The sequence below is a fragment of the Bos mutus genome, chromosome 18 (assembly GCF_027580195.1).
Source record: "Bos mutus isolate GX-2022 chromosome 18, NWIPB_WYAK_1.1, whole genome shotgun sequence".
NCBI lineage: Eukaryota > Metazoa > Chordata > Mammalia > Artiodactyla > Bovidae > Bos > Bos mutus.
In genome coordinates, this window is record NC_091634.1 from 51,634,903 (window position 1) to 51,660,277 (window position 25,375).

The 25,375-nt window shown below is 53.6% G+C and overlaps 1 protein-coding gene across 1 annotated transcript in view; it reads right to left on the bottom strand.

The window, feature by feature from the left end:
- Window positions 1–24,924, bottom strand: part of CRISPLD2 (cysteine rich secretory protein LCCL domain containing 2) — a 67,427-nt gene extending 42,503 nt beyond the window's left edge. Inside the window, exons 1-5 of the mRNA XM_005892455.2 lie at window positions 24,765–24,924; window positions 7,787–8,102; window positions 4,834–4,952; window positions 2,915–3,047; window positions 2,374–2,489 (exon numbers count right to left, since the gene is read on the bottom strand). Of these exons, the coding sequence (XP_005892517.2) occupies window positions 2,374–2,489; window positions 2,915–3,047; window positions 4,834–4,952; window positions 7,787–8,026 (608 nt within the window). The 5' untranslated portion in view covers window positions 8,027–8,102; window positions 24,765–24,924. The remainder of the gene's footprint in view (window positions 1–2,373; window positions 2,490–2,914; window positions 3,048–4,833; window positions 4,953–7,786; window positions 8,103–24,764) is intronic.
- Between the last annotated feature and the right edge of the window lie 451 nt (window positions 24,925–25,375).

Consider the following 25,375-nt stretch of genomic DNA (forward strand, 5'->3'; position numbering starts at 1 on the left):
CAGCCAGAACCTCTGCCCCCTTCTCTGTACAGGGTAACCTTGGGGGCTGGTCGTGAGATGAAGGAGGTGGCTGTATGTACGCCTCACGTCGGGGCTGGCCTCTGGTGATGGTGACACAGTCTCTGAGCACTTGCTAAATCAGCAACCTCATGGGGTGATGGGCTGACGGCTGTCCAGGGTGGCCAGGGAGGGAGGGGTCCCGTTAGTGCTGGCCAAGGGACAAATTGCAGAAAACATACTGTTTGCTCCTGGTCAGCACAAAATAGCGGAATGGAACCACCCAGGGCCACGTGGGTGTCCGGCCGGGGATGGTGGGCAGGGGCTGTCATAATCTGCACCCAGAGAGGGCAAAATAACATCCCCAGCAGGCTGCAGACACTGCTTTGTTGAGCACATCTGCCTCACGTGCAGGCTGGCCGGGACTCACAGAGGGCTTCAGGCTGACCCCCACAAATGGACCATCACCAGGTGGACCCTGGGTACCCCAGCACCTGCCCTGTCACTGGGTGGGGCTCAGTAGGTTCTTCAGACCATTTGGGCCCCCAGATGGGCTCTTCCCCTCCCCCAGCTGAGTCTGCCAGCATATGTAGGCTCCACGTTTCCTCAGTGACAAACCATGCCTGCCACAGGACTGGAGCAGTAACTCTCAGAGTTAGCAGTTGTGGACGTGGGCTGGGTGCCAGGCGTCCTGGGAGCCTGTCTTCCAACCTGGGTGCTATGTTATAGATACATGATGCATGGGCTGAACGTATGTGCACACCCCCCAACTCATATGTTAAAACCCTAACCCCCAGGGTAGGTGCATTTGGAGATGAGGCCTCAGAGGAGGTGACTGAAGTTAAATGAGGTCACAAGAGTGGGGACCCTGATCCAATAGGATTAGTGTCCTTATAGAAAGAGACATAGGAAGCTCAACTTCCCCTCCATCTCTCTCCTCCACCCCCTGCACACACTGAGGAAACACCATGTGGAGACATGGAGAGAACGTGGGCATCTGTGAGCTGGGAAGAGAATCCTCACCAGAAACCAGCCCTGCTGGACCCTGATCTGGACTTCTGGCCTCCAGGGCTGTGAGAGAGAAATCTGCTGCTGAAGCCACTTTGTTACAGCAGCCTGTGCTGACTAATACATGTATATACATGTGAAAATTTACCAGCTGTACTTTCAGGATTAGTGTATTACTATACACAGGATATTAATTTTTTTAAGAAAGGGATAGGCGCTAAATAAGGGGGAAGTGGTATTTCTAGTAGGATCTTCTAGTGTTTGGGGTTTTTTAATACACAGTCAAATTGAATGATTCCTCACTCCCCACCTGCCACTCTTCCAGGAGCTCTGACCAGCTTACTGCCCTTCCGTGGGGCTTGGTCCCCCCACTGATGACACAACCCCTAACCTCATCCCTGTGGCTGTGGAGACACTGCCACCACTAGCGTGCCGGATGGTTTACGGAGAGTTTCTATTTTCCTCCCAACCTCAGCGATTCCCCTTCATCCCACCTTCTCACGGCCACTCCTGACCCAACCCAGTAAATGAGGTCATTCCTGCTTCATGCAGTCACTGAGAAAATATGCCTTAAGGGCCCCTGCATGCAGGGCCCAGTGCTAGGATGGCAGCCAGCCCCACGGCCAGTGCGCAAACCACAGGCTGTAAACTGGGTGAGCTGCTCTCCGAGAATCAGCACATAGTTGTCTCATGAGCAACAGAGGCGAATGAGTAAAGGGATAAGAGACACACTGATGACATCAGGACGCCGTGAAGACGAAGAGGGGCTGTGACCACAAAGCCTGACGAGGCCCCTTCTGGGAGGGGAAATATAAAGACGCAAAATACCTATTTACCAGAGTGCTCTTTGCTGCATATTTTCAGAAAAAAAGAATCTTTACGGTGGACTCCACCAGTTGCCCAGCCAACAGCTATTCCTGCTTCCGACTTATTCAAGTAGTCCCAGAGGACGATTTGCCAAGCCAACCGGGACAAGTTCATTGGTCGAAGCCAACTGGGGCAGTCTTGTTCCCCCTTGTCCATGAGTAGCCCGGTTCTGGCAGATGACTTAAGGAGAAAGTGGGCCAGGCAAGAGAAAAGCCAAAGGAGAGAACTCTTTTCTACCATTCTCTTCCCTTCTGTTTGGGAAGACTTGGTGCCTGATGTTTTGCAGCCTTCTTATGACCATGCGGAGAGGACAGTACTGTAAGAAGACAGAACGTTCTCATTGACACTGCTGGGCTACTAAGCTAACCTCGACACACTAATATCTGAATGCCTTGTTATGTGAAGTAATGAAGAGATTTTACCATTTAAGCCAGTACTAGTTGGGTCTTCCACTGCAAGCAAACACACCCCAACCCATAAAACCATGTCACTTGTTCTTACTTTGGAAAATAATTGCAGACGAGGTAGACCGCATTCTCCCAAACATCTCCCCAGACATTCATCCTCGGGCAGGTGTTCACGGCACAGCCGATCCTGTTGGTTGTGGCCCAAACTATCTGAAAAGATGACATCCATACATCAAAGTTTAAGGGGAAAATGGCCAGGGTGACATAATCTGGCCTGAATCCGTAAGGTGCCCACAGTAAACGGGTGTGTGGTAAAGGAGTGAGGCCCAAATTCTTCCCCTCGCCCATGAACAATCCAGACATTTGTTTAAATCAAAAACAGAAAAGTGAACAAAACAAAACAAGGAAAATGCCCCAGCAGTGTAAAACTGCCATAGAAGTTTCTAGTGCTCATTCTCAGCTTCCATATTTGTGAACCAGCCACAAACAGCTCAACCCACCAGTTATACTTTGAGTAGGACTGAATTAAAGGGAAAAAACTAAGGCAATGATAGAACAGAGGTCCTCTGATTGGGGGAGAGCCCCACAGCTCTGGGGCTGCCAGGCTGAGGCCACACCTGATCTTCTGGCCTTACCTGGGTGTAGTGGGTGCACATGGGCCCGGAGCACCTCTCCGGACACCAAGGGTTGCATTCGTGGGGGTAGGGGTAGGTGTAGTCCTTCACCTCATCATACCAGGACTGCACATGGGAGCCAGGGGAACGAGGCCTGCAGGGACAGAGGGACAGACCAGCTTGTTAAGTTCCGGCCACCACATGCACACAACAGCAGAGACCCCTTCTGGCAGCACCACCACCCACGGTGGAGCTGGGGGGGAGAGGCGGTGGGGTGCGCTCCTTCAGGCCAACAGCCCCACATCCACCTGGCACCTGTTAGAAGTGCTTAAAACCCGAACTGGCCTCCTTCAGAGTCCAGGAGTATGCCTGGGTGACCCAGACACCACCTGTGTGTATGGGAAACATGTATCTGGCCCCAGTGAATCCTTTTTTATACTATTAATTATGTACTTTTTATATACATTTGGGGAAATATATGCAGTCCCTGAATCCTGTGTTTCACAGATACTACTGCATAAGAAAAGACCGAAGGGGGGCAAACCTTGCTCCAAGCTCCCATTTGGGATCCTATCACCTGAGCCCTCCCTCGCCCCCAGCACTTAGAAGACCCTCCCCACCTCTTGTTGGTGACCGTTGGCCCTCTCTTCAGCCCCAGGCTGGCACTGGGAAAGAAAATAAGCCAGATGCAAGCCCCGGCTGCTGTCACCAGCAAGTGTAGACAAAGTGGTTTCAATAAGCAGAACAGATGCAGGGGGAACTGGGCACTTCTGAGGGCACCGTGGGGAGCAGGGCAGTCAGCGGTCTTGTAATGATTACCGTCAGGACTCAGGTAATGGTGGCGTCAGTGCCCTGGCCAGGGAAAGCGCCTCTCTGCTTGGGGCCAGCTTGGAGAAGGACACACAGAGAGCATCAGAGCTCCAGGGCCACAGGGTACCCACCACCCCATCTATCCATGTCCCACAAGCTTGCTGCCAGGCTGGGCCAGTTTTAGAAAGAAAACATTCAGCTGCTGAGGGGCTTTCAGATGAGGGGCTCCTCTGGAAAGTGAGTCAGCAATATTGATACAGAAAGGGAACAGCCTTTTTGCCATGGACCCATCAATCCTACTCCTTGGAGTTTTCCTAATGAAATCATTCAAATGAGCAAAAAGGGAAAAAGAGAAAAACAAAACCCAACTACGAGAATGGAATGCCTAAATTCTGGTCTGTCAACCTGATGGCTCACAAGCAGCCTTTAAAATGTGATAACCGTGACAAGTATGTACTAAAAAACTGATGTCGTATGAGAAGGAAAAAAAATCAATAGCTGTCCTGGCCACAGTTACAACTATTCGAAAATATGTCGGCCAGATGCAGCCCAGGAGCCCAGAAACACAGAAAGAGCTGACCAGGTCAGCGGGTCCATGGGTTGGGTTCCTCTTAGACATTTTCTGGTGATGCTGTCATAAGACTGACTGGATAAAAAGCAGAAAACAACACCGGGTTGCTATGCCTCCACGAAGTCAAGCCTCTAGCCCCGTGATGACCCCTTGCCCAGGTCCTGCCCAGAACAACCCTGGCTAAAGGAGAGTGCAGGGGCTTGGGGTCCCGTTAAAATCCAAGCTCACAAACTGGATATGGTAGGTCTGAAGGCCAGCAAAGCTCGTCCTGTGTTTTCAGGGGCTCTGTCCAATCCATATCGATTTTTCAATGAATGGGGCAAAGTGGAAGCAGACCCTGGAACCCTAGCGACTCCTGGGCCTCTACTCAGAGAGCTCGTGTGCCTTGCACATGGCCAGCAAGTCTTAATCTGTCAGAAGACATCTTCCCGCTTCCTCTAAGGAAACCGGCCCAGTTGACCTGGGCGAAGGTCGGTGGGTGACATTTAACAGATGCTCAGAGGTCCGGCAGTGTGAGTGAGACCCCAGGTCACAAGTAGGGGGCCACGGCGGCTCTCACCTGCCCCAGTGCACGGCCAGGTTCTGCCCGATGGACACCAGCAGGCTGGTGGGCCCATGCTCCCAGATGCATTCCCGGGCCCAGGCCACCGCCGACTTCTCCAGCTCTTCATCCCAGGTCTGCAGGGGACGAGAAATGGGCACCAGGAGGTAGGGTCAGGAGTGTGTGGAAGAACTCAAACTGCACAGATGCCCCCAGCTCGGGCCCCAGGACGACCCTAAGGAGCAGGCTCAGCTTCTGCGACACTGGACTCAAGGACTCCTAGAGCATTTCGATGGTCTCTGGTCAGCAAAGAACCTGGAGGAGCCTGGATGCTCAGAGCTCCTGCTCATCCTGTAACTTGTTGGGAACCCTGGCAAGTCCCTCCTCTCAGCCTCAGTTTCCTCATATGTGAAACGGGAGAATGAATAACCTGGAGATGTATGGTGGTCATGGCTGTACAATGGTGTGAAGGTACCTGATGCCACTGAACAGTGCATTGTAAAATGGTTGAAATGGTAAGTTTTATATTATGTATATTTTACCATTTTATATATACATATATATTTCTTTATACACACACATGCTAAATTGCTTCAGTTATGTCCAACTCTTTGTGACCCTATGGGCTATAGCCCGCCAGGCTCCTCTGTCCATGGGGATTTTCCAGGCAAGAATAATGGAATGGGTTGCCATGTCCTCCTCCGGGAGATCTTCCTGATCCAGGGATCAAACTCACATCTCTTATATCTCCTGCACTGACAGGCAGGTTCTTTACCACCAGTGCCACCTGGGAAGCCTATATATAACCCTATACATATACACACGTATATATAGTTTTTTTTTTTTTCTAAGTAGCAAGAAATGCCTTCAACTCACCCAGTCCTGCTCCCCTCCGGCAAAGCCCACCCTGCCACCTGCAGGACAAAGAATCTGCCACCGGCTCCCCTCCCAGCCAGCACAGGGCCCATACATAACTCCCCAAAAGAGAAAACGGTGAACCAAGTGAGGGAGACCACTTCTCTCTTTCGAGAATCTGATGCCCAGCGCCCTCAGGCTGTGAGCCAGCGGCTGCCCCGCCCCCTCCCAGAGTCACCAGGCAGGCAGGAGGCCCAGCCCCTCGCACAATAGGTGCTCACTGACAGCCTGTATGGGGAGGGCCCTGGGACGTTCCAGGAGACTGGTTCACCAACCACGGGACCCCAGCGTGGAGCCACCCCTTGCCCCCATCTCCAGTCCTGCGTCTCCTTCTGGCCAAGATACCTGCACTCCTCAACATCCAGGGGCAAGTCCTAAACCCAGACAGGCTGGCTCCAGAGCCTGTCTACTCGTAAAACCTCAAAACAGGGTGTCTTAACTCCATGGGGTTTTATAGTCCACCTCTTGGGATGAGCCTGTTTCAGAGGGCTGTGGCTCAAAGCCCCAGGAAGCGGGGCTGAGCAGGAAGCCATGGATTTGAGACACTCTCTTCCAGTCAGTGCCACCTGTTGTTGGGTGGCTGCACGTTGGCAGGCGAGGATCCTGGCAGGGGGCAGGAAGAGCCTAAAAAGAAACCTACCCTAATTCTCTCCATCTTTAACCCTAAAGAGCTCTGCATGGCTGCCCTGCACACTAACATTTTGAAAGGGTGCCCACTCTGCCTCCTAAAATTAGCACAGCCCCTTCAGAACAAACCCCTGGACTATTTTCTTGAGGGGAAAAAAAGAAATGGTTTCATAAGGAGTCCCCAGGGGACAGCCTTTCTCAGGCTCTTCCCAGGCGGGCATCCACTCATCCCTGGTGACGGGCCACCTCATCAGGCACAGCAATGCCTAGGGGCCCACAGCCACACTGGCAGGTGCCCGACCGTGAGGGTGACCAAGGTCAGAGCATGATCAACACAGAGAGCGGCAACTGAGTCCAGAGGAAGGAGAGGGGCCTGGGCTGCACGGAGCTGGATACGGGAGTGACAGGGTGCAGATGCCTGGGGTGCAGAGGGGGGCTGTATGCACAGCACCCTGAGACCTCTCTGGCCACAGAGGAGGAAGGGAAACAAGCTAACCAGACAGACCAGGGCTCCTGACAGGAGGCCTCGGGTGCCAGGCAAGAAGCACAGAGGGCCCTCGAGGCTCCTGCCAGGAGAAAGGCTGGAAGAATAAAGATTGAGGAATTACAACATGATGCCAGGATTCAGAGGGCAAGATGGGAGCCCCTCCAGGGCTGAGGCTGCCCCGCTAATCAAGGCGAGAACAGCATGGGCAGGGAAGATGAAAACAGGTGGAGAAAGAGCCCCGGGTACCTAGAGGGGCAGCAGGGTGGGGTAGAGTTCAGACTGAGCATGGACAGGCAAACGAGGGTGTGGGTCCTGGACTCAGCCAGACCCAGGTCGGAATCCACCTCTGCCTCTGCCAGCTGTGTGATCCCGGGCTAGTCTGTAAAGCTGGGGGGAACCACGGTGCCCACTTCATGGGGCCGAGAAAACCAGACATGGAGACACATGAGTGAGGGTGGGGCTGGGGACGGGCACCTGGAGCTGGTCGCTCCTTCTGTTCCTAAGTGCGGGGGCTTCTCTTGAGGTACAGGGGACCCTCCACCATCCCTTTTCGGCCTCCTCCTCCCAGCAGAACACCCCACTGCTCACAGACTCAGCTGCCCCTCACTGTTTGGACAGAGGAGCACCTGGAGAGTGTGGGGTGGAGATCATGCTGCACGGAGGCCACGGCACCAGCACAGCCCCAGGGCTGAGCATCTGTGCTGGGCACGCGATGGGCGTGCCCACCAGCTACCAAGTGAGTGCTAAGGCCCAGCCCAGCGAAGGAGACACGGAGGCCAGAGCCCAGCCCGTGACCCTCACCGCCCCCACTCCAGGAGGGCCTAGGGGGAGAGTCGAGGGCATGGAGCTGGGGCTGAGCTCAGAGAGGTGCAGCCAGGGGAGCCTCTCTGCCCAGGAGCCCCGGGGCCTGGGCCCCGCCCCCCGCCCTGGGCCCGCGCTCACCATGTACTCCATGTTGGAGGCGGGTGGCGAGACCTGGCCCCGAAGCTTGTTGTGAAGTGTGAGGATCTCCTCCCGGTCTGCCCTGGAGATGGCCCTCCGCGTCCGTGAGTGGGGCTGGTCCCCCTGGTATTTGCTGAGCAGCTTCTCTAACTGTGTGATATTGGGCAGGAAAAAGCCTTGGGCTCCGCAGAGCAGCAGCACCAGCCCCAAGGGCACGACGCCAGTCAGGACACAGCTCATGGCTCCACGCCGGCAGCGAGGGCAGGGAGTGACGGGCGGCCTGGGCGCCTGAGGCAGAGCTGGGCGATCTCGTGTTCTGAAAGGAAGCAGAGGGCAGCCAGAGAAGTCCGTCAGTGCCAAACCCGCCACGGCAGAGAGGACCGGGCACCCATCTCCCCACTGTGCAGATGTGGAGACTGAGGCTCACAGAAGCCACACTAGCAAGATCCAGCAGGCAGGAAGTGGTGGAGCTGGGATTCAAGCCAACGGCCTCCAGCACGGCAAGCGGCCTGATGCCACATGGACATCCTGGCTCGGTCTCTCCCAGACTCAGCTTCTCGTGGCGCCTCCTTTTCCTCACTCTGAGTCAGCATCTGGACTCATTCAGGCTCCGGTGAGTCTATGGCCTGAATTAAACTCCATCTCCTGCCCCCAAAAGAGACTGCTAAAGCCATTTCACGTCAGCAAAGGATGTGCCGTGAACCAACAGGGGTAGCAAACTTCCTAGTCCCTGTGAAGTAGGACTCAGTTCCCAAACTGGCCGTCAGGCACCCCCAGACCCATCCCTGCACAGGCTCCTCCTGTCACGGCCCTTCCACGGGGTGTGTAACCATCACACTCTATGACATAGCCTCCCAGGGCCCAGCCACATGCTCTGCTGGCTTGATCCTCAGAGAAAGAGACGGGCCTCCCAGGGGCACCTGTGTACCCACTCTCACCTTGTCCCCTGCCTGGAAACCCCCCAAACAGTCCAGCACGCAGCCTCCCTTGGCCAGCTTCTGTCTGACAGTGGGCCTGTTAAAAGCACTGCCGGGTGTGACCCTCTTGGCTGCTGAGTGAATGGTTCATATGGGTGATTAGCACCCAACAGCTGCATCAGCGGGGTCAAGGAAGGGATGGAAGACGGTGGCTAGGACTTCCGGACCTCCCAGCCCCTCTTGGGGCTGTGCTTCCCAAGGAGTGTTTCTGGAACCCTAGCTCCTGACACGTGCCAGGCCAGGGGCTGTGGTGCACGCCTCGTGGTCACATCAGTTGGGATTCACCCCCTCTGAGATCCACAGTGCCTGACGCTGTCATTTTATGACCCGTCAACGATCTTCATGATCCATCCTTGCCTTTGGGCTCTGGGCCCTTTTCCCAAACACCGCCTCTCACTAACCTTTCTTCCTTGGCAGGCATCTTAGGAAAAGCTGTCTTAGTCTTGGAACACACTTACTAATTCTAAAATTCCCTGGCCCGAAGATAATTTATTAGGTTGAGTTTCCGCTGTGCCTGTGCTCCTTCCCAGAGCCCTTCCTGAGCCTCTGCGGGGGCCAGTCGCCTCATCCATGTCATCTCCAGCCCTTACGACAACCCAGGAGGTCGGTGTGCCCTTGCAACCACTTTACAGACGGGGAGGCTGAGGTTCAGAGAGTTGATCCCAAGGCTGCTTACTGGTAAGACTCAAACCCAGGTGTGATGTCCCTGAGAGCCTGGGGTTTTCCACCATGCTGCGCTGGTTCCTCTCACCCTGGGGGGCCAGGGGTCACACTACAGGTCACGAGGTGTGGTCCTCCTGATGGCTTGCTGTCTGGTCCAAGAAGACAGGACAGGGCTTGTCATTCACCCTCTCACCTCTGTCTCACCCGCAGGGAGAGTTGGTCGTAACCCAGTGGCCTTTATTGGCACCTATTTTGTGCTGCACACTGGGAGAGGAGGACAAGGCACTGTCCCTGGCCTCAAGGGGCTCCCAGTTAGGCTGGGGAGACCGGCAGGGAAGCCCCCAACCCCTGACCAGTGGGATAGGCCTGGCTGAAGACAGGACGGAGAGCTGGAGGGAGGGCTCCAGAGACCCCTGGGTGAGCAGGGAGGGAGGCAGCCTGGAGGCTGGCCCACCCAGAACCCCAGGAGGCCCCCCTGTCATCTCCCACGTGAGCAACAGCCAGGGTTTCACTGGTTGCGTTGGCGTGGGGCTGCAAGATGGCAGCGGAAGGCAGGGATCCTCTGGGGCTTGCCCTGGGCACCTGAGAGGCTGAGCACAGAGCCTGGAGTGATGGGAACGTGGCAGTTCCCATCTCCATCCCTGGAAACTCTCCAGGGTCCTGACCAGGCTTACGCTTCAGATAAAAGCAGCCGACATCCAGGCGGAGGCCCAGCTCCGTGGCCTCTCGGCCGAGGAGTTCCCTCTGGGGCAGAGCCGCAGGGACCACGGGAGGGCTTCTGTGTGCTCACTCGCCCCGTGGGAATCAAGTCAGTAACACAGACGCTCCCAGGGTCCTTGCCGCCTTCCCGCTTAGTCACACCACCATATATGACCATTTCCCAGCTGCAGAGGCCAGGCTGAAAAGGATGCCAAAAAGTACTGACACTGGGTTAAGATTTGGGACAAAGCGGGAGCAAGACTGACATCATAAAATGACCACCCGGTCGTCAGAGAAACATCCAATTTGCTTTACTCTGTGCTTCAGCATCCTGAGGGGCAGGGCACTCCCAAAGGCATGAAACAGGAATTGTTTACGTGACTCGACTGGACCAAAACCTGGGTTTGGTTTAAATCACCAATGGGTGCAATTCAAATAACTCTCGGTAGGGGGAGGGGTAAAATAACTGTGGGTCAGTGTGGGCGGAATATTATAAAGCAGGTAAAAGAAAGACCTGGAGCTCTGGGATTGTGAGCAGCAACAAAGCTCTAATCCAATGTTGGGCTAAGAAAGTCGTAGAATGTTATGCTAACGGTACCATTTATGTACATTTTAAGGCATATAAACTATATTTTAGACAAGTTTGTGGATATCATAGGTGCACATGCATATGTATGTATGTGTGTATTACACAGACATGTATTACATGTGTTTGTACATATATCATACGGTGTGCATGCACGTGTTTGTACAGTGAAACCAGTTCATGGTGGTGGTTGACTCTAGGAGGGAAATTGAACCGGGAATGAGAATATGAGGGGACTCATCTTTAATATATTGTTTCTGCTTTAAAATCTCAAGCACGTGTGGCAAAGCGTAAGCTCTGTTCATGCAAGGTGGACCAGGTGAGTTAGCTGTGATGCGGTAGCCAGAGCAGGGCGTCCTTGAGGGCCGAACCTCACTGGTGAGTGCCGTCTATCCTTTGGACTTGTCTACTTCAAATTTTTAAAAAATATTAATGAATATAAGAAAGCAAAATGCTAAAGCATGAAAGGACAATGAAACCACCGCTGGTTCGAAGTGCACCCTCCTGGCATGTTCTCCTCAACAAGGGCGACCTTATTCCAGAAGACTTGGTGAGCTGCCTTCACTCTGAACATTCAACGGCCTCACACGGTCCATGGCCCACAGATGGGGCCTTCTCTCCAAGGTACAGGAGAGAGCTGATGAAGCCTCGGGTGGAGCTTCAAAGTTGGGAGAACCACGGGTTTAGTCAAACCTTCCCCTGGGGAGAAACACAAGTGTAAAGAGGCATTTCTCCAAGTGGTTCCTCCACCTCGAGACGGTCGCTGGCACAGACATGCCGACTTGTCTTGGGTCGGCATCATGTCGGGTAGGACTGCTGGGTCTGAAAGTGGCCTGGCGTGTCTGCAGCTTGGGGCGGGGACGGGGAGTGGCGGGCTGGGGGGCTGGGGGGCCATGCTGGGGAGGGGGCAATGCTTGGATCCTGATGGCTTCTAAGTGTGGGCCAAGGAGAACACGGAAGATTCAAGCAGAACTGTAGCAGTAACAGGTCTGGTGTCCCACAACTTTATTCCAGACCACGGCACAGGGCTGGCATACAGAGGGAAACACAGAATCGTGGACTGAGCTATGCCTTCTGCAAATTCCATCGTTGGAGTCCCAACCCCAGCTCCTCAGACCATGGCTGGGTTTGCATACAGGGTCTTAGAAGAGGTGATTAAGTTAAAATGAGATCATACAAGTGGGCCCTGCTCCAGTATGGCTGGTGTCCTTGTAAGAAGGAGGGATTAGGATACAGGCATGCACAGAGGGATGAGCGTGTGAGATACAGGGAGGGGACTGCTGTCTACACGCCGAGGAGCAATGCCTAAAAGACACCAGCCCTGCCAGCACCTTGATCTTGGACTTCCAGCCTCCATGAGGGTGAAAGAATGAATTTCTATTGTTTGAACTGCTCAGTTTCGGGTGTTTGGTCCTGGCAGCCCTAGCAGACTAATATTAATACAAGCATCAGATAATAAATGAAAATTAGGTTCTAAACATCCTGCTGGTGGCTGTATGGAAGGGGGTAAGGGGGGAACAGGGAGGCAAATCGGGCAGCCAAGACTGAGATTGCGGCTGGAACCTGGGCAGAGGCGATTGGTGCTGTGTCTCAGCACAAGGCCATCGGCCGAGGCGACTTCACCAGGCCCCGCCAGCCCCCTGGTCTGGGCAGACTATTCAACTTCTGCTGCCCAAACAGCTCGATCAGAACTTATGCACAAAGCACTTCAGCCCCCTTTCCATCTATAATTTAAAAGAAACTGACTCACAGACATAACAGCAGACTTGTGGTTGCCAAGGGGGATCGGTGTGGGGGAGGAACGGAGCAGGAGGCTGGGGTTAGCAGAAACAAACTATCTACAGAATGGATCAACAACAAGGTCCTCCCGCAGAGCACAGGGAGTCAATATCCTGTGATAAACCCAGAATGGAAAAGAATATGAAAAAGAATATATACAATGGCACCCCACTCCAGTACTCTTGCCTGGAGAATCCCATGGATGGAGGAGCCTGGTAGGCTGCAGTCCATGGGGTCGTTAAGAGTTGGACACGACTGAGCGACTTCACTTTCACTTTTCACTTTCATGCATTGGAGAAAGAAATGGCAACCCACTCCAGTGTTCTTGCCTGGAGAATCCCAGGGATGGCGGAGCCTGGTGGGCTGCCATCTACGGGGTCGCACAGAGTCAGATACGACTGAAGCGAAGCAGCAGCAGCAGCAGCATATGCATAACTGAGTCACTTTGCTGTACAACAGAAATAAACACAAAATTGTAAACCAACTATACTTCAATAAAATACATTTTTTTTTAAGTTTTCCAACAGAGACCCACACATTGCCACCTGGGGCTTTCCAATGACAAGTACAGGCTCCTACCAGGGAGGCCGGTGGGGGCTTACCGGGAGGGAGACCCACTGCATGCCCGTGGCTGCATTTCTCACTCCACCCTCCTGATGATCCAGGGGTTTGTGTTCTACTGCTCCCATCTGACAGATGAGGAGACTAAGGCCCCTGGGTCTTTGGGAACCCACCCAAGGTCACACAACTGCAAGCAGAAAACCTGGGGCTGGAACGCAGCTCTGTCTGGCCTCTGAGCCCCCTCCTCAGTGCTACCACGCCTTCCCCGGGGTGAGCTTCCCTGGGGATTTCCCATCACTACCCACACAGGGGCAGGACCCCCGCAAACAACCCAGCTCACACTGTGACCCTCCCTGCCCTTCTCTGCTTCCTGGGCAGATGGCTGGGCTCAGCGGAGACAGGCCCCACCCCCACTCCAGGTCAGCCAGTGACTCTGTCGAGAAGAAGGCACCCACGTGTCATCCCCAGGGGAGTGAAACATTTACGTCATGGTGACATTGCACCACGACGTGCCCCGTCACCGAGCCTAGCACCCACCCAGCCTCCATCTGCCTGTGACTCAAATATGATGCCTGCTCTGACTCTTTCTGCAACCCTCCAGCCCTCCTGATATCCCGAGGGGCTCACACTTCAGGCAAGTGGGTTATCTGAGCTCCCTTGGGGCCTGGAGATGGAGGCCAACACTCATTGGCTCTTTTGCCCCCAGCTTCTCCCAGGGTGGCCAAATGCAGGCCTCATTTCCAGAGAAGCCCTCTCCACTCTCTGTCCCTGGCCTGCAACCAACAGCATCAAACACCCGAGTGAATGCCACACAGTTGACAGAAATGCAGTCTCGGAGAGGTCTCCTTGGCAGCAGTTGAAACTCCCAGCTTGAGAGACCACAAACAAGATAAGGGCACCAGGGATGGGGGGCAGCGGCGGGGAGACACCAACAGAGCTTTCAAACCCCTCGGTCGACAGCCACTCAATCTGGGGTCGGATTCCTGCAGCATCGCCAGGATACATTTGGACTCTGGCTGTTTTCCACTCTGTTTTCTGGAAAACAAAACTGAGCCCGGGTGATCTTCCATGGTATGAGTGATGTCTGGGGCTGGACTGATGTGGAACCAAGACTTGAGATCCCACTTCTTGGAAGCATGGAGGGCTTTGTACACTTGGCTGCTGCCACAAAGCTCTGCCATCACCCTCCGCCCCGCCTAAGAGTCTGTGGACGTCAAGGGCACCCACAGCCTCACATGCCCCCAATCCACCTCAGGGTCTCCTGCCACTCAACTCAACTCTCAGGAGCGAAATGAAGAAAGAGAATGTGGATGAACCTGGAGGCGTCACTCTGACCAGGCTGCTTTCGCCTGTGTTTAGGAAAGTCTGCCAGAAAGATGAATCTTCATGGGACCCGCCAGCCGGCAGCCCTGAGGCCGTGCCAAGCTCTCTGCTCCTGCACACGCTGTTCCCGTGGCTCAGCCTGTGACCCCAACCTGCCCCGCCCCCGCCGGGGCCCGGCGGATGAATTCCTGCCCGTGGATTAGGACTCAACTTTGGGGTCGCAGCTTAATCATGGCCCCAGACCTGTCCGCCTTGTTCACCACTGAATCGCCAAAGTCTGACCTCGTCTGAACGAGGAGATCTGTACATTCACTTCGTAAATGTTTATAGAACATTGTTGGCGTCTTCGTCGGTGAACAAGATCGACAGGTCTGCAGGCGTGATTCAGCTCCCGGAGATTTCCGGAAAGTGGTGACCCTTTGACTCCTCCACTGAGTCTTTCTGTGGAACAGAGACTGATCTGCCTGTGAGGGGAGGAGCCAGGCTGGGATCAAGGGATGAGCCGTGGGACAAGGAATCACAGGGTCACAACATTACAGGGTTCATTGCGTGGTTAATGGCTAATCGTATTGGCTATGACAATAATAATGATGCTAAATGCTCCACAGATCCATTGTTTGAAGAGATTTGAGGAAGACTGGGATTAATAATGGTGAATGAAATGAAAAAGGCTATTCTCTCTTATTTCAAAGTCTCTTCTTGGAGACAAATCTAATTTTTAAAACTCCTATTAGATGTCTAATGCTGGTGGGGATGATAAAAAAAATAAAAAGGCCTCCCTTAAATCTGAAATGTGCTTCAGTTCCCTACATGCCTGGGGCCTTAGCCACTTTCTCTCAGCTTTCTGGGGAAGTGATGACTCGAGATGTCACAGACAGGGTCTGCAGCACGAATATGATCAGCTGGCCAGGAACCGGATTCACAATGACAGTTATCCGGCTCAGTGGCCATTGCTGCCCTGAGGCTGGGTCTCTTTCCAGGGCTCAGCTGAGCCCTGGGTGTCAAGGAGCCAGCAGCCTGCCTCAAGTCTGCTCACACCAGCTGCCTTGCCAGCTAGACTTGGCGCTTCTCGAGAGGCTGGAACCAGTGCTAGACTGGCAAATGTTTAATAATGGACATTTGAAAAACCTTGAAATATTCACCCTAATCTGTAGTGTCTACCCATTCCCTTGGTGTAAATATCCCCACCACGGCAATTTCAAGCCATTGATGTAGGGTCACTGAGTGTGGAGTTTCTGGAAAGAGTCCCACGATAACACACTGTGATGCAACTTTTCCACCATACACATGGAGTAGACAGCAACCACCCCAAGAACAGAGAGAACAGTGAAGCAGGGTAAAAGATTAGGATGCAATAAGTTTGGACTAGTTACTACTTTTTTTTTTTTTTTTTTTTAACCAGGGCCCCGGGTCCTTCATCGAGGGAGTCTTCGGTATCCACTCCGTACTCGCTTCCGCTTCCGCTGCCGCAGAGCCACACGGGACGCGTAGTCCGTGAAAAGTAGAAGCAGCTAAAGCGTCCACAGTGTGACCAGGAAGTCTACTTTTATTTTAAGTAAGACTTATTTCATTGTAAGTTTATATAACATATAATGGTGGTTGTGTGTACAGGGAACTATACCCATTATTTTGTAATAAACTATAAGAGCAAAAATCCGAAAATATGTATATGGAGGGCTTCCTAGGTGGCACAGTGGTAAAGAATCCACCTGCCAATGCCACAGACCCAGGAGACAGGTCCCTAGAGGGGAAAGATCTCCTGGAGAAGGGCATGGCAACCCACTCCAGGATTCTTGCCTGGAGAATCCCATGGACAGAGGAGCCTGGCGGGCTACAGTCCAAGGGATTGTAAAGAGAAGGACATGACTGAGTAATTGGGCACGCACATGCACACACACACACGTGTATAACTGAATCGCTGTATTGTACACCTGAGACTCACACGACACTGGGAATCAACTATATTTCAATTAAAAAAAAAAATGATGGTGGGATTGAACTGGCCCACAGCTTTTCCGGAAACTTAACCATCAGCTCCCATAAGCCGGTATGAGCCAGCTCCAGCATGGCACTGGCCGAATGGGTCTTACTCAACCCGAAACTTCGGGGCGTATTAACTGCCCAACAAACAGTTCTCACCAATCACCCAGCCAACACGTGATGAGTGAGGACAACGTGGCTGACCTGTTTTGGGTCCTCTACTCCCAGAATCTTGTCTTTTACTGTCTCTGCAGACTGCTGGGGTCACTATGACTGTGATTCCTATTTTACAGATGAGGAAACTAAGGCTCAGCACAGACGAGCAACTTGCTCACAGTTGTGCAGAATGCCTGCAGACGACGGCAAGGAGCCTGCCACGCTCTGACTCCCTGCCTGCCTTGCCCTCCAAAATATCAGGGCAGTTCTGACTTGCACCTCCATGTCAGCAAGAGCCCCCACAGCTTGCCCCAAAGGCAGGGGCATCAGGGCTCCAAGCTTCCTCAGGAGCATAAAGGAGAACTCAGAATGTGAGCGAGGCCAAAGGCAGAGCAGAGTCAGACCCACAAACCACCCAGAAATTCCAGGAATGAAGTGGCGGCTGGGAGAAGGGGGGCGGGACACCCCAGCCTGTCTCGGGCAGATCCCAGGGCTGGGAAGAGCGGCTGGGTAAGTACCAGACACGCCGAGGGCGGGGATCTCCCTCCTCCACGGGAGCCAGTTTTCCTTAAACCCTTCTCGACAGAATTAGGGAAAGACCATGGAGGACTGTCCCTTCCTTTGTCAACTGCTCTGCCCCCAACCCCACAAAGACGGACATTAGGCTTAACAAAAAAGGCCACCCCCACGGGCACCTTCTTTCCTCCTGTCCCCTCAGCAAAAGATATGTCCTTATGGGATACACAGGGCAACAACTCCGTATGTTTAACTGAATATAATATATAAAACCCGTTCAGTTTTTAAAATACTATGCAGGGAACATACACAATTCTGAACAAAAAGCGCACTTACGCTTAATCTACTCCGTGCGGGAAAAAAAAAAAAACAGGTTTGTTCAATGCAAGCCAAGATAATATATGAGAAGCCACTTTAAAGTGACTGGATAATAAATTAATATACTCTTCAAATACCTAGTACATGACGCCTGGGGCCCTTTTCTCCCTTCTCGCAGACATGTGGATGTTTCCTTGGAAACAATGCTCCCAGAAAGCTTTAGATAAGTGGCAGGAAACCTCCAGCTCCCAAAAACAAGAAATCGAGGACTCTCAGGAGACATCAAAGAAAAGTGTGGACAGTGGGTCAAACCTGGTTTGAATCCTGACTCTGTGACGTAGACCTGGGGCTGCCCAGAAGGTCCCTCAGTCCCTCGGAGTCTCCAGTTCCTCCCCGGCAAAGCAAAGTACTGAGTTTCTCCCAGGGCTGGGGGAGAATTTGCCGATTATGGAAATAGTGGTTGTAAGGAGCCCAGCGGCAGAGTCCCGAGACTCACTGGTGTTCAATTAGTGTTTCTTTCCCGCCCCTTGAGGGTGAAACCAGCCACCCCGACACCTCCTCTCCAGGCTCCAGTGCTGGCAGCACCGGGACTATCCTCCCACCTGAAGTGCAGGGTGCACCGGTGTCAGGCGGTGCCTGCAAGGGTGAGTCACAGCCCTGAACCGAACTCAAGCCTTCTATATAGCACCAGGCTATGGAATCTGCACGTGGCCTCTCAGGAGAAATCCCCAGGGCAAGCCCTCAGGTGGCCAGGGAGTCCCTGGGGTATGCAGTGAGCAAGACTCTGTCCCCAGGAGTGGGGCGCAGTGGGGGGGCGGGCATCGCAGCAAGCAGAGGAGACCATACCGAGGCTGAAGGAAGACAGCCTGGGACACCGGACGGTGAGGGTGGACAGAGGTAGGGGCAGTGACCACTCTGGCTGGGGTGAACTCCAGGCAGTGGGAACTGCAAGGACGAACGCTCTGAGATGGTCACTGTCTTTGGCCTGGACAAGAAGGGTCAGAGCAGTGTGACCAGGGAGAAATGGGGTCACAGAGGCAAACAGGGCCAGGCAGCCTGGGGCCCCGAGGGCCTTGACAAAGAGTGTTGATTTTACTCTAAATGCAAAGCGGAGTGGGGGGTGGGGTGTGTGTGTGTGTGTGTGTGTGTGTGTGTGTGTGTGCGTGCGCACACGGGCGCACACTTCAGGTGCAGAGCAGATGAAGCCAATGGTGACAGGGTCTGATTTATGCTCTGAGAACCCGGCAGATGCAGCTCCGCAGATGGGGCTCACAGACCTAATGCTGAGCTGAAGAGGCCAGACTCCAGTGATGAAACATCCATGCTGCCCTTGATGTAAACTTCAAAACCAGCCAAAACCAACCTACTCCAACAGAAGCACAGAAATGGTTCCCCTCGGGGGTGGGGCTGTGGGAGGGGCCTGGGGGGAGTCAGGCTCTGTCACGCTGGGGCCCGAGCCTGCACGTGCGCACTTGGAGAAAACGCCATCCCCCTGTGCATGAATGCGTGTGCTTCCTTCTCTAGCATGTTCAACTTTAATAAAAAGTTTAAGAGAAGAGTTAAAGAGGCTCTGGCTTCTGTTGGAAGAATGCCTCCACAGAAGCAGGAGAAGAGCACTGGGCAAGAGATTACCGTCTGGGCTCTTCCCTGAGTATCAGCGCTGAGACAAGTCCGGGGCCTGGACTCCGACAGCCCTTCGAAGTGAACCTGAAGGTGCTGGAGCCCAGAGCAGGCTCTGTGCGGCCGGGGCCTCCCAACTCGGCCAGACAGCGACTCTGCCAGACAGGGCCCGGTTCATCCTGGTCTGAGAGGGCACTTTGTCCAGCGATGCCAAAGCTGAAAATATCTCAGTCCCCGGGAAGCCCGGCCTTGACGGTTCCCGGGAATAAACAGTGTTTTTAAAGCAGCCAGTGCTTCCCCCCATGAGAACAGACTGGCTGTGTTGGGAGCCAGCTGGGGGCGGGATGGAGAGATGCAGCAGACATGTACAGACACACAGATGTATTTTGAACGCTGGAGAGGAAACAGCCCTTTCTTTCAGAGGGGCCGCTTAGGGGTCACCAACAGACGGACTTCACAAGGTCCTGGGCACACGGGCTCTAAACACAGCTGAAGGAAAAGGCTGGAACCCTCAGGACATTTGCTCAAGCCCTAGAGCAATGGGTGCTGGCAAACCTAGCGTCATCCCGGAAGAAAGGCCTAGGAACACGCCAGCAACTTGCTCTCAGGGGCCTCGACTTGACAGAAGAGGTCATTATAGCTCCCAAGCCACTGGCTCCATCCCTGCCACGTGACTTCTCTGTGCTCATACCAGGTCCTGTAAACGGAACCATCCGCCCCAATCAGCCGCCCCACCCACCCCATTCTGGGCCCCTGCCCAGGGAAAGTCTTCCAGGCTTTCCCAGGCAGTGGGTCCCACCCTGGAGCCTGCACCAGAAACTGCTGGAAGTTGAGCTAAAGCACAGATTGCTGGCCCCATCCCCCGAGCTTTTGGAGGTCTGCAGTGGAGCTGAGAATCGGCATCCTGACAGCTCCCCTGGGTGCTGCTGCTGGCCCTGGGACCTCACTTTGAGAACTGCTGCTCTAGGTGGCACCAGCCTCTCAAATCTCCCCATGCTGCACCTTAGTCCGGTGTTTCGCAAACTCTAGCCCTTGGCACACCCGCTACCCCAAGCTTTGCCCACCTTCCTACCATCTCCCTGTTCTAGTTCATATTTCTTATTTTTATTTGTTGGTTCACTTTGGGAGTTCAAAGAAATTTATGTTAAAAAGGGAACCTTCAGAACTTCCTGGTGGTCCAATGGTTGAGACTCTGAACTTCCAAGGCAGGGAGCACAGATTGATCCCTGGTTGAGAACTAAGCCCAAATGCTGTGCAGGGCAGCCAAAAATTTAAAAAAAAAAAAAAAAGTGGGGAGGAGGGGCCTTCTGTGATCAGCATGTGCAGAGAACCTGATCCCTCCTGCTGTGACCGGAAAGCAGGAGTGAGATGAACCTGGGTGAACATGGAGCAGAGCTAGGACCAGAGGCCTCACTGTAGAAGGTGCTCTGTCTTTGTTGTAAAGGGAGGTCAGTCTTGTAAAGGGTGGGTTGCTGCTGGGTCAGCACACAGGCTCAGTCACCTTGGGGATGGGCCGGGATGGGCTTCACACACTGCGGGGGACACCAATCATCCCACCGTGACCTACTCTCAGGGACGAAGGCCACACCGTGACTCCTCTGTGCCCCACAGCTCAGAGCAGGAGCTCCAAATTCAGCACAGCTGACCCCATCACAGGGCAGGCTCCTCCACCCTGAGCCTGACCTCCAGACCCCTAGACCCCAGACAGCTGAGCTTCCTGTCACTCTCAGGGTACCAGGGGAGCCCTCCTCCAGGCCTCTGCACAAACATGGTCCCTCTCCCAGCACACCCCTCAACGTCCCACCCACCCACCGTCACCTCCCTTGCCAGGAACACCGCCTCTTTGCTCTAAAACGACTTCTGTGTGTGCATGCTAAGTCATTTTAGTCCTGTCTGACTCCTTGTGACCCCGTGGACTGTAGCCCACCAGGCTCCTCTGTCCATGGGATTCTCCAGGCAAGAATACTGGAGTGGGTTGCCATTCTCTCTTCCAGGAGATCTTTTCAATACAGGGATCAAACCCAAGTCTCCTGCGTCTCCTTTTACCACTGAGCCACCAGTAAAAGAACTTCTAGGATCTTATCAAATCAGCCACAGCAGTTGCCAGCTGGATGCCAGTCCCTAGTTCTAGAGAGATCCAGAAGTTTTCAATCCAAAAGAACGTCAGGGAGGGGTCCATTCTCGGACCACTTGACTACAAACAAAATGGAAGCTGGATTCTTTTCCTTCCAGGATTTTACCATTCTGCACTCACAGTGGGAAATGATCCAGAAACTTGGACTGAAAATGTGGGATTTCATAATTTATAATATTTTTTTAAAATGATGGTCCAAAAGTTGCATAATCCTCATTAGGACTTTTCTTTTTTACCCTGAATTTGTGGTTTTTTTCTAAGCTGACGCAGCACTTGGGGCAATCAGAGAAGATAAATTTCCCTGGGGCTGGACCACAAGAAACTGTCTGTCCCCACAATCTTGGGTGGGGGGGGTTGTCTATCACCAAGTACCCACAAATGCACAGCCTGGGGTACAAGATGTTCCCCAGGACAACATCTCTGACAAGAATCTCTGCCAGTTGCTCTCCAGGGTGAGGGGTGGGGAGATACTGTGAACACTTCCCCTAAAACACCCAGGCGCCCCATTCTCTATGCTCATGGCAGAGGGCCTTGATTCCTTCTGGAAGGAGATGATCTCAGTTGATGCCTCTTCAAGATGAAACTCTAGAAAAAGGGACACATGATCCTTAACAAGGTAAAAATAAGGTTACCAGGGGACCCACCTATTCTACTCACAGGGGAAGAACCAAAACAACTGAAAATGGGTGTACAAAAAAAAGTGTACACAGATGTCAACAGCAGCATTATGCGCAACAGCCGAAAGGGGGAAATGGCCCAAACTTCCAGCAGTGGATGAGAGGATCAACTAAGGGTGGTCTGTCCTGCCCATACCGTGGAAGAGTATTCGACCGCGAAAAAGGGCGCAGCACTGACACAGGCTCCAACATGCATGAACCTTGACCATGTCATGCTCAGTGAGAGACGCCAGACACAGAAAGCCACATACCGGATGGTTTCTTTTACACAAAACGTCCAGAATTAAGCAAATCCAGAGAGACAAAGCAGATGAGCAGTTGCCAGGGGCTGAGGAGGACAGAATGTGGAGTGACTGTTAATACTGGTTGTAAGGTTTCCTTTCAGAGTGGTGAAAATGTCCTGGAATTAGACAGCGTTGATAGTTTCACAACACAGCTAATGTACTAGATGCCACCAAACTATGTACTTTAAAATGATAAGTCTCATGCTATTAGTATTTTACAATACTAAAATCATTTTTTTCCAAGGGAAAGGAAAAAAAAAAAAAAACAAGAGCAGCCTGTCCCTCCCTGTTCCAGAACAGAGTGTGCTCCCCTTGGGACTTTGCGAGGGGCTCCAGATCCCAATCGTAGTCAGCTCAGTGAACTGAAGATGAAATGATGCCTATGTTCCGTTTTCCTTTCTTGACAAGCCATCAGCCCCTTTGAGTGATGCTGGGTTTGCACATCTGGGACTGATCAAAAACCAGTGAGTCTGCAAAAAAAAGGGGGTCTTCCTAGGTCGGGAGTAAGCAGACACAGAGGCACCTCCCATACATAGTAAATTACTCTGGTGACAGAGAAAAGAAATGTTCCAGCTCCCATGAGGCCAAAGAGGTCAGCATTCAGAGGTCCTGCCTTTAAAAGCTGGTTTTCAAATGCAACCTACAGAAAAACCCAGGTATCCAATGTGGGGTCGCTGAGGGAAGGATGAAGTGTGGGGTTCTTCAGAGGCCCATGCTCCACTCCTGAGGCTCCAGCCCCTCCCTATCCAGCCAGCTCTCCTTGGCAGTCCAGAGGCAGGGCTGTGGGAGCAGCTGGCATTGCTCTGGGTTCCCCAGCAGGGCCCCTGCTTACTGATGCAGGTACCTGTTGGCAGAGTGGATCCCAAGCCCCCGTGTCAGTGTCTCCTCTCCAGCCCCACCCCTAACCAGGGCCAGGGAATTCAGACCCCACACGGCAGAAGCCTTGCCCAGAAGCAAGCTCTGAGCTGACAGTCATGTGGCCAGTCATCGGACCAGCATCTTTTCCCAGGATCTGAGGGAGAACCCAGCTAGGATGGCAGCTGTCCCCGACCCTGCCCATGTCATGTTGGGTACATGCCTTCATCACTCGGAGCCTCAATTTCCTCCTTGTAAAAAGGAGGACAGTCCAGCTCACAAATAAGTCAGTGGTCATCCATGTAAAACCCCAGGCATGTCTGGCCCACAGTAAGTGCCAGATGAATGTCAGCTGCTGATAGGACTACAAACGCGATCATTACTATTCCTACTCCGATTTTTTAAGAGACTGTAAAAATCAAGACCACTCTCTTCATTCTCTTCCCTGACTGCATCGTCAGGGACGGGCTGGCCCCAACTCTGCTAACTGTGTTTTACCTGGAGCCCCTCTCAAACAAAATGATCCCTCAGGTTTGAAGGTCAGGTTCAGAGGTGGAGTTAGCAATTGGACAGAGAAGTGTCTTAAAGGAGGCAGGACTCAGCCCTTAAGTGTGAAGGCTAAGTGCAGACAGATAGACCTGAGGTGACAGCATCACACACAGCCATCAAGTGCACAAAACAAATAGGCCCAAGAGTTCCCCTCTGGATCTGTTTGGAGAAGGGGGCACGCCTTTCATCCTGTCCTTCACATCCTGGCCTCTCATCTATCAGGTTCTAGACCCTAGATGCCCTGACCCTTCTGGGGAAGGCAGGCTCACCCTACTCTGCCAGGGTAAGGAGCCCAAAGGCTCAAAGTGGAAACTCACAAGCCCACTCTTGGCTGGAAGGTGAGCTAAGCATCTGTCAACTCCCAGCTGCTTCCCTGACCAGAGCAGTAACTCACCTTCCAGCTAACAGACACCCAATTCAAACTGGACTTCAATGAGCTGGCATTAGCCAGCTGGCTTGTCCACCAGCCCAGCCCTTTCCAGGGAGGCTCTGGGTCTCCACTGCCCAGGGGGCTGGCCCTGGCTCTTCCACTGGGGGTCGCAGATCTCCCAGACCCCAGAGCTGAGCCCTCAGCTGCCAGCGGTTCCCCCCATCAGAAGTTTATACAGATATCTACTCTAGCTGAAGAAACCCGGGAACTCTTCCCAAACCTGTAGAAACTGGACATGCGCCACGCCCGGACACATCCACAGCCTTATGGGGCTTTGGAGGCAGACGGAACTGGGTCCCAGCCTCCGCTCTGCCCGGACACTTCACCTCCCTGACCCTTCAATGCCTTCCTCTGAAATAGAAGAGGAAGACTACCTGGAAGGTTTGTCGCAAACACTACCGTAAAGGGGCGTGGCTCTGTAAACGGCCCAGCAGAATACACACGCCGCTAGGATCACCGCAGCCTCCACACGTGGGCAGAACACATTCAAACTCCTGCCACACGCTCTCCACTTACTGACGCCCACAGTGTACACAGGGATGCAATAGATACTGGCGAATTGCACAGGGAAGGCAAGAGTACACACAGCCTCAGGGAGCACGATTCTGCGGTCAGAACTGCTTTGAGTCCCAGGCTCCCTAGCTTCTAGTATGTGAAGTCTCAGACAACTTGCTCTCCCTGAGACTCAGTTTCTCCATCTGCAGAAGGGGATGCCGCCGAGTATGGTTCTCAAATGCAGGAGGCATGCACAGCTAACTTGCTTGCGCACAGTAAACCCTAAGAAATGGCATCTGCTCTGGTTATTCCAGCTCCTAGGAGATTGAGGGGGTGGAGAGCACGGTGCAGAGAGAGGAATCTAAGGCACACTCACCTCCCTCCGCAGGGCTCAACCACCTCCTTGCCGGCGTCTCCTGCGCGGAGTGGCAGCGACAGCAGCGCAAGCACAGCAGACACAGCGGGCAGATCGCGGGATGAGGAACTCTCGGGCCGCCGAAGGATGCAGTGGGTCAGAGGACCGTACGCGCTGCCTCTTGTAGGCTGCCCAGACCCAGGAGCCACGCCCCCGGCGGCCCTAATAGGCTCGCGCCGCCGTGGCCCCGCCCCTGCACGCCTTCGGCTCCGCCCCACCCCACCCCCACCGGCCCCGCCCCTCCCGGCCTCGCCCCACTTAGGAGCCTGGCGGCCTCCGGGAGGCGCTGGCGCCTCGGGTCCGGGGCGTCGCAGGGAGGGCGGGACCACCCGCGTCCTAAAAACTCGGCTTGAGAAAAGGAGGACGCGCTCAGTTTCCTCACCATGACCATAAAACTAGCGTTTCCATTGAGAAATTAACGGTGCACCCAGCGCGGTGCCAAGCACTTTCCACCAGGGGTTTGCAAATTTACCAAATTCCACTTCTGTGCGCCTCAACTGGTAACTGGAAAATGGGAAAAGAGAAGCTACCTCCTTGGGACTGGTGTGGGCCCTATCAACTAGGGTGTAGAA